Source organism: Micromesistius poutassou (assembly GCF_964030765.1).
Source record: "Micromesistius poutassou genome assembly, chromosome: 8".
Taxonomy (NCBI): Eukaryota; Metazoa; Chordata; class Actinopteri; order Gadiformes; family Gadidae; genus Micromesistius; species Micromesistius poutassou.
Genome location: NC_140278.1, coordinates 9,852,253 through 9,872,935, shown reverse-complemented (window position 1 = coordinate 9,872,935; position 20,683 = coordinate 9,852,253). Strand labels below are relative to the sequence as shown.

The window sequence follows — 20,683 nt, the reverse complement described above, 5'->3', positions numbered from 1 at the left end:
AGTACAGTGGTTATGAAATTCACAATCACTCCACCCTAATTTGCAGGCTGCATCTGTGTATGAACATATACATAAAACAAAACGATTCAACCTCACATTCAAATTTATTAAACTCCAAATGGTGAACCGTTGTGAGCCAATTACAAATGGGAATGAACATGAACAATTGAAGAACACTGCAGATCAGTTCAAGCAGTTAATTATAAGTCTCTCAACGGAACACCCGCAGGTCTGTGAATACTGATGCTTAGCTTGTCGATTTTATGTTGTACTCCCAAGGTCAATGAGACGATAAGAAAACACTGGAGTGCATTTAAGTTTTTTCTTAATTGGATGTGTATTCCCCTGAGAAACCTTTTGAATGTCAGATGAATCTGCCAATGATTGGGATTTGAAGACGTTCACATTCACCCACACCATTTGATTATAATCAGGTCATTCGGAAAGCCTTGACGTTTACCCGCTATGTAGCCTCACTATATTCATGAAGTAGAGACCGCTCCATACACTGAACCACTTCTTCTTGTAGATAAAAAAGAATTTAAATAACAAACCATATGGGTAAAAAAGTGATTTCTTTAGATCTGCCCCCATTACTTTCAAATTGACTTGAAGTTAGTAATTGACACATTTCCCCTATTATTATTAGACCATGGCAAGAACATTAAAGAATGTTAAAGATCACAAAAAAAAAGATTTTCATTCAAAACATGCTGGACAGAAAACGGCATGGTTTTCATGGCGAAAGGAACAAACTGATGTGATTGCCACCCACTGCCAAGGTAAACAGTGCAAGCAATGCTTTGGATTACCACAGTCACATTTACCAGTGCATTAAATATGCAGCTAACCAGCTTGCCTGCAAAAAGAAACATCCAACCAAAATAATACAGGCAACAAAATGTCAACACATTAACATACAGGCATGATTCAGATTTATGGACCATCGTCTTTTTCTTTAGGGGGGAAGGCTGGGAAATCCTAAGAGATCCAGTGGTGGTGTGTGATGCTGCTCTGACCTTAACTAAGGGCTTGTATGCATAGAGCTTGTTGGAACAGAATCAGAGGCCTGCAAACTTAAGAACCAATATCAACCCCTTACAAACTGAACTGCAGAGTAGTTGTGGTTCAGTGAAACCGTTTTGTGCAATGTTCTATGCATACAGGACCAGACTCATCTTCAAAACCCATGATAACGAGGCATTTGGCAGCGTGTGTCAGGAGGCTTCCCACAGAGGTCAATCGTTGATTAGTGCCAGGATCATGCTGAGAATAAAAGAGTGACCAAGATCAGAACAAAGGCCATTGTAAATATGGTATGCATCAAGCTAAATGCTATTGAGTTATCATTCTCACCTGTACAAATAGATGAAGAAGCAGAGCAAGTGGAAGCCGAGTTTAATCATCGCCTCCTTCATGTGGGACTTCAGTTGCCCCCTGTTGTGGATCTCAGTCGGGTCAAAGACCCCCATATTACCCAATGGTACCTTAACATACCTGCAATTTAAACATTGATTAGAGGAAGTAGTCAAGTGCCTTCAGGGCAAGACTACGCATAGTCCAAAAATGTATTTGGCTGAATCATGGTCTCACAAATCAGATGGAACCTTGTTTGGTGTGTAGTCTAACACACTTTAGATAAATAAAGACAGAGGCGGACGACCTCAAATGGTTTCTGGTCCAGGCTCTGTGCTGCCAGACCCTAGAGGTTCTGCTATAACATAGTAGAACTGCTGGATCCCAGATTTGGCTGAATCCTAACCATAATTAGATGCCTTTAAAATGCCTTAAAAAAAAACAACATTCAAGAGTGCAAGTGGATTACCTGTAGAGATCCCATGCAGCTACAGGCAGGTTGAGGATAAGGATGAACCAGTGCATAGATACCATCATCAGCACAGTCGTTAGGCTTTGGCCAATCAACTCGGGTATTACCCACTGTGTAAAAGAAATGTTATATTTGTTATCTAAATGTTGATCTTGAAGTATGTTGAAATGGGTTCAAGCTATTGACAAAGTTTCAATGGGGAAAAGTCACGTACTACTATGTCAGTATCAAATGCAACTGACTGCAAGAAACAATATAGGAAGTGAGGACTTACTTTGTTCAGTTTGGAGCAGCAAGCTCTGGCATTAATGTAGTCACATTCTAAATCAGACAGGGTTATAATCTGGACATCGAGTTAAGGTACAACCGAGTTATATATATATAGTATAGTTGCAAGTGCATGTCAGGTGATATTTCAAAAATCATGAGAATAGTTAATGCTGAAGGTGAAGGAGAATAAGTCCCATGTGTTCACACCCGGCCTGATGTCACAGCGTCGCTGTGCGCTCTGAATCACGTACTACACAAGTAGAGCCTTCAGATATGTTAAGATAACTGCCTACGGTCTACATGACCTGCAAACAAGAAGAAATGCTTCATGAAGTCTACCTAGATTCTCTAGTAGTTTAGCCAAGAATGGCTTATATCAGCTTTTGGACAATTGGAGCTCTTAGGAAAAGGTTAATGTATTTTAGTTAAGAAAGGCAAGTTAAGTTAAGAATGGAACACATCGGAGGGAGACTCCTCAGCTTGTTGACACTTGTAGCTCAGCGGCTAACCGGAAGCTACACGACTGCCGTTCTAGTCCGCTACAGGATAATAACCCATATAATGCATGGATTTGCTGGCTGTTTTATGATAAAACGGGTTTAAACGCTGCACATACACACATACAGGAAAAGGATACAAAGTACACAGACAGAAAAATCAATGCACAACAGTCGACTAGCGACACGATAAACACCGCCGCCTCCATTTTCCGCCTTTTTCCCGTGATTTGTCATCACTTCCGGCGGGGTGTATGGGCATGGCCAAAAGGTACTGGTTACGCCTCCCAGTGTTCTCCATTGACCTGAACATATTGTAACTAGATATAATTACATAAAAATGCACTTTCCATAAGTAACCAAATCACCTTTAGAAAATAAAGACAACAATGAGGAGTGGTACATTTGACATATATAAATCAAGCTCCCCTCTCACTGGTTGATGAGTAAACGTCATTATTATGTTAGCCTGTTTATTTCATGGATTTATAATAAGAGGGTCCAGTGCCATTTAGAGCCATTTTCTCTCTAAATAGTTCTCAGAGGGTGTTATAGTCCTGTTTAATTTGCTTGGTCATGTGCAGTCGTTTGGACTTCAAGGAGTGTGTAGTAGGCAGTAGGCATCATACAGTAGGCATTAAGTAGGCATCATACACGTCCATTTCACATATGCAACATGTCCCATCTTCAACTTTCTCAGGCCAATGCATTAAAGGCTAAATTGTGCACATTATGCACAAGTATACTGTACACATATTCAACATTTATTTGGATAACGAAATCGATGTTTATCAAAGGATGATGATGATGATGATGATGATGATGTGGCGCCATGGGAACGCCAATCACGTGCTCACGTCGGATTAACCGTTTTAAACGTGTGACGTCGTACATGGGCTGGGTCAATGCGAACAAATCTAAATCCGACATAAATATTGGGAGCGACACGCCACAGACAGCCCTATTTTAAAGTAAGATCATCTTTTTATGCGTTACATGCCATATAATTGTGTTGTCTTGAATAGCCTCATGATGCGGCGTGATCCGTCCTAGAAAACAGGAGGAGAAATAGGTTGCGACTCTGAAACCAGGGCGCAATAAACCCTATAAGTACTGCAGAAATGTGTCACCGGTGTATAATTAATTGGATAATGCCTTCGATATTTTTTTTATAGTCGTTTCTGTGTTTGGTTTTTATTTAAATATGTATATGTGTGAAACTGAGTAGCCTTATAGCATCATACATTTCAAATTAAGCCTATTTCTGTTTTGCAATGTACGTCACAATTGCCGTAAGAGAAGAGATTCCTTTCGTTAATCAATAATTTGACATTCAAGTGATTTGGGTTTCAACCGGTGGGGTTGAGGACGCGTCTCGTTAGCGTCCCGTTCTGTTGTGTCTGTCAGGAGGATAACACGTGATAACAGTTTACTGATCACATTGGTCACTGTTGCTGCTCACTGCTCTTGTTTTGTTTATACATCATGTCGTCGTGTTGTATAGCGTCATGTCCGATATCACCACGACCCATGTCTCATATTACCTTGTCCAATCACACTCATCAACACTGTGATGTGTTTGTGTGAATCAACCTCATTGGTGTCTAAAAATAAGTTCACTGCCATCACAGTCATAGCCTACAATGCTCCAAGGTTTATTGTGGCCCACTTGAGTGATACAATGTTATGAAACATTGATTTAAACATGGAATATTATTTTAATTAAGCTCTAAAATCAAATATTCTGTACTCAGAATTCTGTACAGTTTTCTTCCCACACTAAAATAGTCAACATGCAGGTTGGACTTGAGCTCCTGCCACTGCCCTCCGCCAAGGCACCAGTGGAGTTGTGGAACTGTGGAACTGCTCTTACATCACCAAGAAAATCAATGCAAAAGCATTTCAACAATTCTTTATATTTGTTCACTTATTTTAGACTTTAGTCCTTAAATAAGCCTTCTTATTTTGGTCTAGTTCCAAATCCTCTCAACCATCCCTGTGCAAATATATTTTTTAAATCTCTCGCATATTGTCACTCCAGAATTAACCCAACACAACGACAACCGCAAGCATGTCGTACGGCAGAGTGGACAGCTACCGGTCCCAGCCCCGGGACTTCAGCAACCTCACCCAGACATGCAGCAGCAACATCCAGAAAATCACACAGAACAGTAAGTCACACACACACACACACACACACACACACACACACACACACACACACACACACACACACACACACACACACACACACACAATATGCACAGAACCTTCTAATGCCAAAGCAGGACTTAATGTTTCACTTCTGCCACGTCTAAAACTTGTTGTGCTTGTTTTGTACGCAGCTTGCCAGATTAAGAGCTTATTACACCAAATGGGTTCTGGCCAGGAAACCCCAGAGCTACAGGACAGACTGTAAGTATAGTATACATTATACTTTTCGTACACTATATACTTATTTCTTACACTATCCATTTGTTATGTCAAAGTTCAGAAGTGTCAGTATGGTATTAATTCCTCTTAATCTTTATTGTATTCATAACTCCTATGCAGACAACAGCTACAGCACTATACAAACCAGCTGGCTAAAGAAACCAACAAGCATCTGAAAGAGCTGGGATCCTTCCCGCCACCTCTCTCTCCATCAGAACAGGTCAGGATGATGGCCTCCTGTGTTCCAAGCCCGACAAGCCTTAACCCAAAGGTCACGGCCGTATTTTTGGGAGGGAAGCAAAATAATAGTTCTGAATTTCCCCAGCCAAATTAAACTTGAGTCCTAATACGAAGTGTACAGAAATATTATTCCTGCTATAGACACGCTCCGTTTGCTTTGGGGTTCAGGCTGTATCCCAAGTGGTCTATGTCATCATCTATTGGTGGATGTTTGATACAGTCTGTTACAAATACTCCCTTATCCACCTGTAGTATCATTAGTAGTGAACACAGTTAAGTCAGGAATACTCCTCTAAAATGATGAACACCCTGGGAACATTAATGACCAATCAGGGTCCAGCATTCAACAATGTTGTGGTATGCATTACTTATTTATGGTAATATTATTTGTTCCTCTTTACAGAGACAGCAAAAGATCCAGAAGGAGCGTCTGATGAACGACTTCTCTGCTGCACTCAACAACTTCCAGACGATCCAGAGACGTGCGGCGGAGAAGCAGAGAGAGACAGTAGCTAGGGCCCGGGCAGGCTCGCGACTAATGGTGAATGCCACGTTTCCATTGCTCATTCGGTTATCAAATGAGAAATGGAAAAATATGAATGCAGTTGGTCAATATGTCAAAATTAAATGATAGTCTAGCTTCTTGCACAAATTTTATACAATTTGTGCCCATGCCCAGAGCGTAGGCACTCTGAATTTTTATTAATGCAAATTCTCCTTTTCCACCAATATCTCACAGGGAGATGGTTGCAATGTTGAAGAACAGCTGGTTACGTTCGAAAAGTATGTATACTTCAGTCTACCGGAATATGTCATAGTAAATTTGCCTTTGATAATAATAATTTGCGTTGAGTGATAAATTATGTGTGATTGACCTTGTTTTGTAAACATTGAACATGGCCTCATGATGTTCATTAGGGATGATGAAGACGTGGCCCAGCAGGACCAGGCTCAGGCAGAACAGGCCCCCATCACCGTGGAGGACCTGGAGATCATCAAGGACAGAGAGACCAACATCAGGCAGCTGGAGGTAGGGCTCCACCACACTCCTTGTAGTAGCGATACCTTATGATGGAGGGTTCGGATCAGTGAACCTACATCTGTTTTTCCTTGCTCCAATCCCCCCAGGCAGACATTATGGATGTGAACCAAATCTTCAAGGACCTGGCTCTGATGATCCATGACCAGGGAGAGATCATAGGTGAGCTTTGTCACGCACACACACAGGGAGATGTTAGTCCCTGCCCCTAGTACCCAGTTTTTTTTGCAAGCTTAAAAGAACGTCCAAGTGAGCTACAGATCTGACACTGTGTTCATGTAAAGTTTTAACCTCCTCTGAAATTGTGTCCATGTCGGGTTCATCCAAACACAGACAGCATTGAGGCAAATGTTGAGAGTGCAGAGGTCCATGTGGACAGAGGAGCTACTCAGCTCCAAAGAGCTGCCGGTTACCAGGTAACATGCTTTATATATACAGGTATTTGATGATGAGGATGATGACGATGATGTTTGCTTTCTTTGTACCGTCAAATTTCCTGACATGTTGTTTGTTTTGTTCTGTTTTTTTGATAAAGAATTGAACAACATGAATTATGCCTTTGCTCCCTTTTCAGAGGAAGTCTCGCAAGAGGAAGTGCATTCTTGCCATGGTGTTGTCCCTGGTCCTCACCATATTGATCATCATCATCTGGCAAGCGCTCAGATGAGAACACGAGAGTGGAGAAAAGGAGTCAAGTGGTCTACCAATGACTTAAAATGGCTTCCAGTGCGCATTTCTGTAGTTGCGTGTGTCTGAAGATGTGTGCGTCTGTCTGTGTGACTTTCACATGTACCTCTCGGTAGGATGATGCAGAATGTGAAGTTAGTTAGTGTGTGTGTGTGTGTGTGTGTGTGTGTATGTCTCTTTTTGATCAAGCACATGTAAAATTAGGAATTGTTTTCAACAAACCCCAAAAATGGTGACTGCACCATACCATAGCCTGCGTATCCTTGACCAGTCGAGTTCAGCTTGAGTAGTTCTGCATACAGCACTGAGTTCTGTGTATGCCAAGATCCATGTCACTACTACTAGAGGCATGGCACATCACGTTAACATGTTATCAAGGGAGCAGTATAGCCATCAGAGCCCAGATATATATATATATATGTAACAACACACAAATCTGGAAACCGAATTGTGAACCCAAGTCTGCTCCATTGAAAATATTTAAACGCAATACATTCATGTAAAAATAAGTTGTTTTAAATTTATTTAAATGTATTTGGTGTATCTCAACAAACATATAAACAGTGTTCTGATTTGGCCCGGTGCATCCATTTTATTATTGTGTCTGGCTGTCGAAAACAAAACTATGCCAGTTCCCTGCCCGACCAATCAGTGATTTGTTGACGATGGCAACCTCCAGAGAGACGGGCTGGGATGATGCTAACCTCTGGGAGGACTGCAGATCTTTGCGTATGAGTAGGACTGGGACTGGCCAAAGGGGCGTGTACATGTCTCTGCGTAGCGGCGTGGATCTTTGCTGATCTTCACATCCGTGCTTCCGCAGAAGTGTAATTTGGCCTTTAAGTCAAAACAGGTGATGTTCAGGAAGGGTGGTTCTCATACTCCGCTTGGATTTAACATATCTGTTTGGTATAGGGTCCATGGTTGACCAGTTATGCATTTCAAGGGTAATATACATATTTTCTTCGCCTCGGTCCACGTCTGCATGAGTGCATATATGTGTACTCAAATTGACTACTATTTTTACTATTTTTGTCTTTAGCAGATCGCTTTTATCCAAAGCATCTTAAGCCCAAAGCACACAGCCGTGACAGGACAGACATGAAGTGATCTTTTCAATCTTTCGTCCAAAATAGACTCCTATATTCAAAGCAAGCGAAAGAACACAGTCTTGCTTCATCCATGCTCGTTTGCTTTGCTCGGTTTCTTTTTTGGGCGGCGCCACAAATATGAACCAACATGTGCACTTCTTGTGCTTTGGGCTGTACAGTGAATGAATGAATGAATGAATGAATGAATGAATGAGCAGGTAGGGATTAGGCATCTTTATCAAGGATTCCTTCTGGTAGCTGGCAGACCTTGGGGATTGAGAACCAGACTAGAACCTTACGGCTAGGGTTAAAATGCCCTAACCACTGACAAGCAGCTCCCCTGATTTATTTGGATATGTTGGCAGGCTGTGTCGCTCAAACATCTCACTGCTGGATACTCTGTATTATAATATTTAAAACAAATCAAAATAAGCTATTATAACATTTAAGGCTTTATCTTATTGAATGCAATGTTGCACAAGTTTGTCAAACTATACAAATGTTCACTTGATTTCTGTACTAAAGTGAGAATATCTTGTGTACGAAAATGTTTTTCATTACCACTGGTACCACATAACAAAATGTCTTTCCATGGTTACGTTTGTCAATGTCTTATGTAATAAATGTAACGCCTAAACAGTGCTTTTGATGTCTTATCTTATTTTGTTCACTAGAGGGCAATCAAAACGTGGCCAGATAATGTGCAGCATATGAAGAGAAGAGCCAAGGTGCAGAATAGATCTCATGACAACTTAGTGGTGGACCAAATACATGGAATTTTAACCCTTGGACATCAATAATATCACCAATGTATATCATATGATCTGCTGTGCTGAAACAGACAGGCAGCCAGTGATAGTAGCCTAAAATGTATGTACTATTTCACAGAGCCACAACTCCACAAATGCAGCATAATTTGTACTTGAAAATAGACATAGAGGTATAGTGCACCAATAACATATGAAACTGTTCAGACCACTGAGCAGGATACATGGGGACATGAACAAAACCTTAAAAAAGTGTTACTATTTCAAAAGTGGAGTTGGCTTCTAGTATATATTTTCAATAGCATACATTTAGGTGTTAGTAGTGTCAATGAACACTTCTACTCCATTGTTCCTGGTTATGTGTGAACGCAAACAGACGTAGGCCTGCACATTGAGTGATTCAATTCATCCCCATGCCACCATAGTTTTAACATTCTCTTAACTCTTAACTCTCCTTAAAATGATATTGGGCATTTTGCTTTGTGATTCAGTCTCATTACATTTGACCCGTGGCGCTCATCACATACAAAACAAGTACAGGTTACCTAACAACGAGTCTGAAGGGCCACTCTTTGATATCAAAGGGGACCCACTCGACAAGCTTCATGAGACCACGATGAGCCCAGCAGAAGAAGTCGTCATGGTTACACAGTATTTGGATGTCTCGAAAGTAGCCGTGAGTGGTGGGTTCTCGACGGCTCCATTCTCTCCCTGGCCGTGACTCAGTTCTCAGACTAAAGTGATCCGCTCTTGATCCCCTGCGAGCGACACGGTCGGGCCGTCTCCGTGATTACACGAGAGCGGAACACGCAATGAAGATCAAATTAGCAGTTCTTCTTAAAACCTACGCAGCTTCTTTTGGACGATGGTGTGCGCATGCAAACGTGTGCTGCCGTCAGACGAATATGCAAATAGGAACCAAGACTCAAACAATTAGGAGCAGTGGAGTGGTTTTAATTACATTTAGAATATCATTAAATCCTCATCATAATGAAGAATGTGTTTAATACCTGAAGGAAATACGAGGTCAACGTTATCATGGCAATAATAATAATGCAATCTTCTTATTATTTTGCTCCTCTGAGAATCAAGGTGGCTTCCTTCTTATCCAACCCTTTTTAATGAAAAGAGTTCATCGTAATGTTAGGCTTCATTCGCTCTTCCTCTTTCATTCAAGCAAATCTGTGTTCACTGGTAAGAATAGACATGGTCGGTCTCTGGAGGGCCGCCAATGAAAGGTCAAACAGGAAAAGACTAAAAGCCCTCTGTGTCTATTATTATACAGAAGAATGGAGACTGCTTTCCATAAGCCCCCCCCTCCCTCTGTAAGAGATGCTCCTTGCCTCCATTCACATCTTTAATTTCCTCTGTCATAAGACTCTCGGACAGGAGTGTCACACACTGATTCAGCCGGCTGATGTGGAACCAGAGGGACCAATGAGAGAACTAGTAAACAAAATAGGTTAAATGGAGTCTTATTTTCCTCCTCTGTACGTGTTGAGTTGTATTTTGGATGATGTCTGACTGGGGCTGATGAACATAAGCAAGGCAGCAGGGAGAAGGCTCCCCCATCGGCGGCCTGTGTGATGGTGGTCTACTTTCCCTATTCCAAAAGTCACAGTTTTATCTGGGAACTGTCAGGTGGAGCCAATCTCCATCAGGTTTTTTATATCCCTTTGGGGCTCCCACAAGTTGAGTTTCCCTGCTCTCTCGCTCTCTCTCCTGCTCTCCCTCTCTCTCTCTCTCTCCCTCTCTCTCTCTCCCCAGCTATCTGACTGTACCTTGGTGTTCCTCTAACAAGATACAGCATGGCTGTCACCCCACATCTGTCAAGCCTGTAGAGATACAGCTGTGGTGTGCTGCCCTCTATCTTCCAGTCCCCATCCATCCCACCCCCAGCACACACACACACATGCACACACGCACCCACGCACGCACACACACACACACACACACACACACACACACACACACACACACACACACACACACACACACACACACACACACACACACACACACACACACACACACACACACACACACACACCCTCTGTGGGCCGGGCCGGAGCCTGGCAGCTCATTGGTATGCCACGAGCAGGTTCTCGGGGGGTCAATGGAAAGTGGGCTCGTAGCCCCCTCGGCCAGTGTGATCTGCTTAATGAGTTAATTATTCAGACGGTGATCATAATAAATGTGTCGGAGCGTGTGCCTATACGTTCGCAGCTCATGCCTGTTAAGTGTGTCAGTGCAAATCTAATGGATAAATAATAATTCCATGCATCTCTGTGTGTGTGTGTGTGTGTGTGTGTTTGTGTATGTGTGTGTGTGTGTGTGTGTGTGTGTGTGTGTGTGTGTCTGTCTGTGTGTCCTTTGCTGGGCATTGACATCTGAAAGGTGGATCCCACATTCAGCAGATCCTCATAACAAGGCATGTATATACCCCCCCCCCCCCCCCCCGGAAATAACACAACTACAGCACATGAAACCCCACGCACACTCACTCAAAGAGATGAATCACCTCATCCCCTGGGTGTTTTCACATGCAAGGCTGTTGACAGAGCAGCAGTCAGACCACTTCATTATCAAGCCCACCGCTGACGGTGATCGTCCCCACGTCCTCTCATTCTTCGTCTCTCTTATAGATAACTTGTTTAAAAGATGAGGAAACCAGACAAACACACACACACACACACACACACACACATACAGACACACACACACACACACACACACACACACACACACACACACACACACACACACACACACACATAGACCCACACTTATACAATCATCCTGGCCCTTATTTGGTCTAATGATCAATTGATTGAGCGTTTTGATGACCGTCTCGCCTGGCAATGTGAGTTATGATTAGCACTTCCTATGGTATTTATTTTGCATCAAATTGGATTGCACGCACACACACACATACACACATACACACATACACATGCAAGTTATTAACAACATAACACCAAACCCATGTTACTGTTTAGGGTTCTAAAATAGCTTCAGCTGGGATCCACCATCCCTTAACATATTTACTCCTCCCGCATTGTGTTGTCCTCATTAACCTCTTCAGAGGAAAACATCCGGAACAACAGTGATCGTCAGATTTCCTCTTTTCCTCGCAGCTGTCCTAGATAATTCCAGACCCCATTTCTCTCATTCGGTCCATTCTAAAGTCACCTTGAACAGTCAGGTACAGATGTTGGGGAGCTAGGGGAACGCTGGTGTCTATTTTGGTCGTGCAGAGTATTGGCCTTTATAGCCCCCGGTCCCTGTTGATGAGAAACGCTCATTCCCCTATACATACCCACACCCACCCACACACACACACACACACACACAAATACACACACAATACACACAGACACACACACAAATGAATCCCTTTAATCTTTGTGTCAATAATAATGTAATATTTAACATTACTATTCTAATATTTGTGTGTAAATAATAATGTAATGTTTAACATTAATAAATGCACATACTACACACACACACACACACACACACACACACACGCAAACACGCGCGCGCGCACACACACACACACACACACACACACACACACACACACACACATACACACACACACACACACACACACACACACACACACAAATTCACGTTCTCATTGTGAACGATTTGAATCACTGTAGTCTTTGTGTGTAAATATTAATGTTATGTATAATATCAACTTTATGTAATAATATATATTACGTTAACAGAGATGTTATCAGATGAGTGAAACTGAGGGACTGCAGGACCGGGGGGGGGATCGGAGCGCGCGGCAGCAATTCGGGCGTCACACGCGCCTCGTATTTTAGGCACCAAGCTGTGGGTGTCAACTGCTGTTGCTGGTAGTGAAGTCTATCGACTGTCCTTTAAAAAAACAAGTATTACTAAGTAGTATTACTATTACTATATTACTAAACTTTAGCGCGATCCCTGCTTACGATCACGGAGAAATGGAGCTGCCCGATTTCGACGCCATGAACGCAACTCTTGAAACCGCGGCGGCGGACTACCCGGTGTGCCAGGCGTGGAGAGAAGGCGCGGAGGACTCGGTCTTCCAGCTGGCCAACATCTTCCTGGTGCTGGGCTTCATGGGCGGCAGCGGCCTCTACGGGCTCCTGTACATGCTCACCCTGCTGACACTCGGCTTCTTCTGCGCCACCGTCTGGTCCTGGGCGGACTCCTGCACCACGGACGGCTTCCTGTGGAACTTCGCGCTGTTCGGCGTGTGCGTCGGTCAGCTCGTGCACGTGTCGTACCGGTTGAGGAGCGTGACGTTCGATAAGGAATTCCAGGAACTTTACAACTGCATGTTTAAGAAATTGGGGGTGTCGCTCAGCCACTTCGGGAAGGTGGTCGCCTGTTGCGACGGGGACCTCCAGACCCTGGAGAAGGACCACTGCTTCGCGATGGAGGGGAAGACCGCGATAGAGAAGCTGTCGGTGCTTCTCTCGGGCAGGTGTGTGTGGGAACATCTGTGACTATAGTGTCGTTGGTTTGGTATTAAACCAATTAACTAATTAACAATTAACCAATTAACAGGCTGCCTAACATGCCGAGCGCACCTGTAAACACAGCGCGTTGTCTCTGTGGTTATTTGTTTGTTTGTTTGATGATTCACAGGATGGTTGTGACAGTGAACGGAGAGTTCCTTCACTACATCCATCCCTTCCAGTTCCTAGACTCCCCTGAATGGGACTCTCTCCGACCCTCAGAGGAAGGGGTGTTCCAGGTGATCCACAGGCTGCTTCAGGACAACTTCTTTCTACATTATTTGTATTTTTATCATGTGTATATTTATATATTACATGAAGTCATATTCATGTGCGTTTAATTTATTTTACTGATCATAAAAAATGTAATTAAAAATAACCTCTGCGTAATAACCCAGGTGACCCTGCGCGCCGAGAGCCGTTGCCGCTACGTGGCCTGGAGGAGGAAGAAGCTGTACCTGCTCTTCGCCAAGCACCGCTACATCGCCAAGGTGTTCGCGCTGGTGGTGCGCAACGACATCGCGGAGAAGTTGTTCTCCCTCAACGACAAGGCGTTCGACAGCAGCGGCCACCGCTACGATCTCCGCTTACCCAGCTACTGTCACGTGCCGAAGCCCGATTTAGACAAGTCAGATGCCTTGCTGCAAGTGCCAGTGCAGCCAGCTGCCAAATAGGCCTATGTGTGCCTGATCACCTCCACGCCAGAAGGAAAAAAAAGTGTAAAAACTTGATAATAATAGCTTGTTAATAGTCTTAATAATAAAAATAAACAATAGTCTTGTTTGTTGTTATGTTCTTGGGGTTTGGGGTTCGGGTGAAATACATCATGGTGTTGGGATTTCTGGAATTGAGCTGCTTACAAAATGTCAGTACAGATAGGATGTTAGACCTGTAGGCCTATATTGTTAACTTTGTTACTTTTCACTTTGGTATATGCGTCGAGACAACTTTGTACATAGAGGTGTGGCTTTCACTGTATGATATAAATATATGAAGATATAACGCAAAGAGTGGTTCCTTGTATATTATTTGTCACGTCGACACACACGCACACACACACACACACACACACACACACACACACACACACACACACACACACACACACACACACACACACACACACACACACACACACAACCACAATAACTGTCCATGGTGCTGATGCAACGCAATGCATAATAGACGCGCGTGAAAACTAATTGATCTCTCATTAATGTGATTGATGTTCTCCATATGTATCGCCTAAAGTTTCAATCCTAACCTTGTTTCTTTACTTTTTGCAAGGGTGGCTCAGTCAGGGCCTCTAAGTTATATTTTATATATTTTTTTTATTAGGCTGCCATAACTTTCTTATCTCCCTTCGCCGGAGTAGCCTATGGCGCATGCGTAAAACAGGCAGGCGTATTTGGCGGCGACTGCAGACCCTCTGCTCTTGCCCATTTTAGTCTCTGTCTGTCTCTCTCTCTGTCTCTCGCTCTCTCTCTCTCTCTCTCTCTCTCTCTCTCTCTCTCTCTCTCTCTCTCTCTCTCTCCCCCTCTATGTCTCTCAGCCCTGGAATGTGCGCCTCATATTCTGCAGTCCTCCCCGCTCTCCCGAGGAGCTCGACAACACTTTCATACGTCGGTTGGCGGTTTGTATTTATTTGGGTTTTTCTCGCTTGATTACATTGCTTTCTTTTTTACTTAACCAAAGCGGTAAGTAGGCCTATGTAAACTTACTTACTTACATTTATTTTTATGGTAGTTGTAAACAGCCAGATATAGCCCTGCTAGGGGGAATCCCACCGTTAGGACGGCCCTGCACCGCTTCAGCGTGTCCCAATGCTTTAGTTCGTTGTGTGCCGGCAGGTTTACATGTTTTTATTAACACTGTCATGGCAAGAGAGGAACAGTTGACTCGTTTACAAACCCGTATAGGCATACGGGCCACAAATAAACCCCCAATAATACGAAATACAACAGCAACAGAAATAGTTTGACGGCTTTTTTTTAGGGGAAAAAAGGTGGAAAAGGTGAACTCAACTTCGTCCGATAATGTTTCGTTCAGTGAAGGTGATACCGGCCGAGGATGTCGTCTTCCACCGAGATGTCAACCAGGCTGTTTTTCTCCACCCTGGCTCCTCTCCACACGGCCTCTCCGGGGGGAGTCGTGGGTCTAGCCATGGAGCACAACACCACCTCGTGCACGGAGTGGGAGGGGACACACCACCTGCTCTTCCACCTGGGCAACCTGTCCCTGCTCATGGCCTTGGTCATCCCCACGACCCTGTCTCTGCACATGACCCTGCTGCGCGTGTTGCTGATGACAGGTTTGGCTTGCAGCGCCACCTATAGCGCATGCCTGATTTCTCTCACGCGGATCAAAGGGCAGCTGGTATCAGCTTTGGGGGGGTACTATGGAAAGCTAAATTTACCCGACCTATCCAAGTGTCCTTGGCACCCAATAGCTCCCTAGATTGTGATGGGCTGTGAAAGCCTTTAGGTCCTCGACAATTAGTTTGAAACCAAACAATATACAGAAAATAGGAATAAACCGAAGTAATAGTGTACACTGCAATGTAAAAAAGTGTTGTTTACCACACAAAAATCCTACTTCTCTTTTCATTTCCTCTCTGTCTCATCACGGCAGGTTGCTCTTTCTTCATCGCATGGGCGGTGCTCTACAGATGCAACCTTGACGTGATGGTGTGGAACGTGGTCTTCCTGCTGGTCAACTTCATGCACTTCTTCTTCCTGCTCTACAAACGCAGGCCGGTGAGTTCAGCACAAAAGAGTTTGATCACGCACATATTCAGTCCTGAACTGGACGGGTTTCCCTCCCGGCTCCCTATATGGGCGATACAGAGGATTATGCTTGTCTGCGTGTCTCGGGTAAGCATGACAACACGTCCTCCTGGGCTATGGTTGTTCTCTGCTTTAATAAGGATGCAGGTTGTTATGACCGATGTGGGTGGCACTTGGGGGAGTTCTGTGTGTAGAGGGCATCCAAAGACTTGACAGAATGAGACCACAACATTCACAATGAGGCAGGAGGCCTGCAGTGTGCTATGTGTACTATTCCACAAACACAAACGCAACACACACACACACACACACACACACACACACACACACACACACACACACACACACACACACACACACACACATATGCACACACATATGCACACACATGCAAGCACGCCATATGTACACGGACACTAAGACACATTCACACATACAAATACCACACATAACACCAATGAATTTGTGTGCCACAGCCTGTAATGTAAAAGTACTGCTCTTGTGGTCTTTCAGATCAAGATCGACAGGGAGTTGAAGGCTGTGTACAAGCGGATGTTTGAGCCGCTCCACGTGCGAGAGGCTCTGTTCCAGAGGCTCACCGGCCAGTTCTGCACCATCCAGACCCTGAAGAAGGGCCAGGTGTACGCGGCAGAAGATAAAACCTCAGTGGACGAGCGTCTCAGCATTCTGCTCAAAGGAAAGTATGTTGTATGTTTCCACTCTCAATCTATGGTTGTTACATGGTAACATGGTTGTTTTACTTCTTATTCTTCTTGGGACAACATGCTAAGTTTGGTTGACAGTTCAGTGAGCCCTTCAGTTACTTTTTAACCCAGACATCCTACCTCACTATCATTGTCCAAGTGGACTCATGGTGACATGACCCTAGTTGACATGTGTGTGCTTTTCCCATGTTGTGTGATAGAATGAAGGTGTCCTACCGTGGACATTTCCTCCACAACATCTACACCAACGCCTTCATCGACTCGCCAGAATTCAGGTCAACTGAGATGCACAGAGGAGAGAAGTTCCAGGTAAATCCCAGTGTTTTATGAGGATTCCCTGTAACATAGTACATGCAGTTGTACTGAGGCATCTTCAAACAGACATGGTGGATTCTTGATTGATTGACAGGTGACCATCACAGCAGAGGAGAACTGCAAGTTCCTGTGCTGGACCCGCGAGAGGCTCACCTACTTCCTGGAATCGGACACGTTCCTGAACGAGGTGTTCCGGTACCTCATCGGGAAAGACATCACCAACAAGCTGTACTCTCTCAACGACCCCACCCTCAGCGACAAGGTGGGGGAACCCTCTGTCTCCTTTTAAGCTTTTTTAATTAGTTAAATAACATGTATTTTAATAGAATGAGACAAATGAGAGATTCTTCATATTTCCCAGTTCTGCATCTTGGAAATATTGTTATATTTTCAGCACAGTTATTATAATATTTAAATGATACAACACTGATGGAAGTTAATAACAATTGTGTAGCAATAATATCAATGATGATGATGATGATTGTTTATTAATGTTGATGCTGATGCTGCTGATGCTGATGCTGATGTTGATGCTGCTGTTGATGATGTTGACGATGATGATGATGATGGTGTATACTCCTCAGGAGGTGAAGAAGATGGACCGCCAGCCCAGTCTCTGCTCCCAGATGTCCATGATGCAGATGAGGAACAGCATGGGGAGCACCAGCGACACGGACGACGTTCTCAACCAGATCTTACGGGGCAGCTCCACCGGCTCATCGCTCCGTAAGTGTTCCCAGCATCACCACACATACAGTAGAGCTGTAAAACTACAGTACACTACAGTACTACAGTACAGAACTACTGCCTAGCTGTGGATGTAAATACTTTTGACCATTTTTAGTCAAAGTCAAATTCTGGCTGTGTTCTTGGCTACTGTATGTCAGTAAATCTTTGACTTTCAATTAAACACTGTTTTTTAGAGTTCAAATGTGTAATTAAGGTCTTAATAATTGCCATTGTCTGATTGGGTAGAGAAAGAATATGGCATTTTCTCTCAATTTCCAAGCAGGGCATTATCCATCAACTTAAGTAATTTGACACCTTATCCTAAAGATATGTTAAATAAAGGCATAGATTACAATGTGTAATGGGAATATTTTATTTTGTGTTATCTTCAAATGGTTCCCCATTGAGATGTCTCCTAAACCATAGTTTACATATGATATATGTTGTAACAACATGTTAATTATAACATCAGTCACCAGCTTGGCATTGCTTCACACCACTGCACATGGTATACAGGTTCATTGATAAAGAAAAGAAGGGGAAAGATGTAACTGCCTTCATATTAAATGAAGGCTACATTGTTAATGATAAGTTTCCAACTGGATGGATGTTTCAATTCTGTCAATTCGGACTCCAATTCCATGTAAAGGAATTGATTGACTGGATTCTTAATCGATTCAGATTCCAAATGAAATCACAACAAAAAAATTCTGGTAAATTGTATTCTTCCATTGTCTTTGATATGGAAAATTTATCAGACCTGTGGAATTTGGAGTAAATTCCACAGCCAGAGTCGACTCCAATTACGTTTAACTGAAATATATTCTCAGAATTGATGTGACGGAATCATGAATTGACTCTTTTGAAATTGACTCTCTATCTCTTCTCTCCATCCCATCTCTTTTCTCTATGTCTGTGAGAGCCAGTGTTTGTACATAACACAGGATGCTGAATGCATCTCTTGTTCATGTATTCATGATGTCAGGGAGTTAGGCAAGCCATACACCTGATGATCCTGTTCCTGCCATCCCTTCTCCAGCTCTGACTCACTGGCAGCCCACTCACATAGCTTGAGCCGTTGACCTGAAGAGGTCATAAGAGAGCTATCTCTATTTCCTCACCCCTCTGCCATTACAACCTAATTTCGCTTTGTAACCAAGACATAACATAACCCTCACTTCTCTTTCACCTCAGTACATATTAACCAAAGGAAATGGGACACTTGTGCCTGGCCTTAGATTATCTAGCGATATAGACAGGAATAACACCTTCCGTTCAATCGTTTGTGTTTATAATAAATCACCCACTGTCTGAGCGAGTTTGTGTTTTCTGTGTGTGAGTTGTAAGTAAATATGATATGCATGTGCAAATGAAATAGCACCTTCTCACCTTCACCTTCACCTTCTCATTCTGGCAGTGTGAACACATTCGAATAGGTTGAAGGGGAGACTTCAGTCATCATGCATTCATGTTCATAACTGCCTTGTCTGTTTGGTTGAATGGGTAAAGGTCGGTGTGGTTCGTGACCTCTGACGACCTTCCACATGCATCTTGGTGGATCCCCGCGCTCGTACGTGCACTGAGCACATCACCAGCGGCGTGGTCTCTGCATCCGAACTGGGCCACTCATCTGTCCCACTGTGTCTTCCCTTGTAGAGAAATCCCCAGCCTCCAAGAGCTCGTCCATGATGAAGCCCATCGAGGAAGGCATGGAAGATGACGTCTTTGAGGAATCCCATCTACCGGACTCGCGGCACAGCCCCTCAAGACACGTAGAGGAGGTGTAGTCGTAAATCAACAGAATTTTGCCCGTCCAATGAGCCCGTCCGGGGTCGTCTGAGCCTGTCCGGGGTTGTCTCCCACCGGAGTCCCGCGGCAGTGGGGCTCCGGTGGGAGACAACCCCAGGCAACAATCGCGGGCAACAATCCCTTTCTCCTCCATTTCGCGGTTCAGTCTGTACTTAATATTGACGTGGAAGTGGAAGAACCAGAGGCGTCTGAGAAACCGACGCAGTCATTTGCGATTCATAATATCATCCGGAGGCGCAAACAGCTTTTGACCATGATAATATATATTCTATTATATAGATATCTAAATATAATATGATATTATTTAGATATAGAGCTCCAGGACTCCCGCCGGAGCACCTGGAGTGTTCAGTGTTCCACTGTAAACACTAGCGCATGGTACCGTGGCCGCAAGCTGCTCAGGGCCACACCCCCACCCTCCACCTTGACCCGCCTCTAAAAACGGCACGTTTGTGGAGAGAGCTCATTGTGGGACTGGCTCGTAGTGGCTGTAACTCTGCACCAAGGCTGAATTTCTTGAACGTCTTCAAGTACTGTATTAGGGGCCCACTAACACCTATATTAAAGCATCCATAAAATAGCATGCCATGGGACCTTTAATGTATGGAAGAGCCAAATTAGGAACACAAAAGAAAAATGTGTAGTGGATATCCCACTATGGATAGTGATGTGTTGAAGTGTGTCTGAGCACAGTGTTCACTCCGAGCATACAATGTATTTATTCTGACTTAGCACTTTGTGATTTAGCAATAGTTTTTATCATGTGTTGACTTGAGAAACAATCCACTGTACTTTACGTGTGTATCTTTAAAAAGAATATAGTTATGTATTGTAGCCTATTAAGCTAATTTCTGTGTACATTTTGAAGTTAAATAATTTGAGAAAAGCGAAAGACAATAAACAAAACCAAGCTGAAAAGCAATTCGAGTGCCAGTATCTGGGATCTGCAG

General features: G+C 43.6%; 4 protein-coding genes across 5 annotated transcripts; 3 read left to right on the top strand and 1 right to left on the bottom strand.

Moving 5' to 3' along the window:
• Positions 1-85: 85 nt before the first annotated feature.
• cnih4 (cornichon family member 4) lies at positions 86-2,810 on the bottom strand. Its single transcript, XM_084471320.1, has 5 exons — positions 2,736-2,810; positions 2,103-2,171; positions 1,826-1,938; positions 1,357-1,497; positions 86-1,266 (listed from the first exon to the last, which is right to left on the bottom strand). Exons 1-5 carry the CDS (start codon positions 2,802-2,804, stop codon positions 1,239-1,241), a joined length of 420 nt encoding a protein of 139 aa, XP_084327446.1. The 5' UTR covers positions 2,805-2,810; the 3' UTR covers positions 86-1,238.
• Positions 2,811-3,480: 670 nt separating this feature from the next.
• stx12l (syntaxin 12, like) lies at positions 3,481-8,727 on the top strand. Its single transcript, XM_084471265.1, has 10 exons — positions 3,481-3,566; positions 4,637-4,766; positions 4,941-5,010; positions 5,149-5,248; positions 5,672-5,809; positions 6,008-6,051; positions 6,187-6,298; positions 6,397-6,469; positions 6,641-6,723; positions 6,882-8,727. Exons 2-10 carry the CDS (start codon positions 4,667-4,669, stop codon positions 6,972-6,974), a joined length of 813 nt encoding a protein of 270 aa, XP_084327391.1. The 5' UTR covers positions 3,481-3,566; positions 4,637-4,666; the 3' UTR covers positions 6,975-8,727.
• Positions 8,728-12,688: 3,961 nt separating this feature from the next.
• popdc3 (popeye domain cAMP effector 3) lies at positions 12,689-14,316 on the top strand. The gene is made up of 3 exons (XM_084471333.1): positions 12,689-13,335; positions 13,500-13,608; positions 13,768-14,316. The coding sequence occupies exons 1-3, from the start codon at positions 12,830-12,832 to the stop codon at positions 14,041-14,043; spliced, it is 891 nt and encodes a 296-aa protein (XP_084327459.1). The 5' UTR covers positions 12,689-12,829; the 3' UTR covers positions 14,044-14,316.
• A 636-nt stretch (positions 14,317-14,952) lies between these two features.
• Positions 14,953-19,795, top strand: popdc1 (popeye domain cAMP effector 1). Of its 2 annotated transcripts, none has more exons than XM_084471402.1 (8): positions 14,953-15,002; positions 15,419-15,680; positions 16,001-16,125; positions 16,669-16,856; positions 17,081-17,189; positions 17,290-17,457; positions 17,780-17,921; positions 19,581-19,795. In XM_084471402.1, exons 2-8 carry the CDS (start codon positions 15,440-15,442, stop codon positions 19,709-19,711), a joined length of 1,104 nt encoding a protein of 367 aa, XP_084327528.1. In that variant the 5' UTR covers positions 14,953-15,002; positions 15,419-15,439; the 3' UTR covers positions 19,712-19,795. The 2 variants fall into 2 exon arrangements, with proteins under 2 accessions (XP_084327528.1, XP_084327529.1); XM_084471403.1 differs by having other exon boundaries at positions 14,964-15,066.
• Positions 19,796-20,683: the final 888 nt, after the last annotated feature.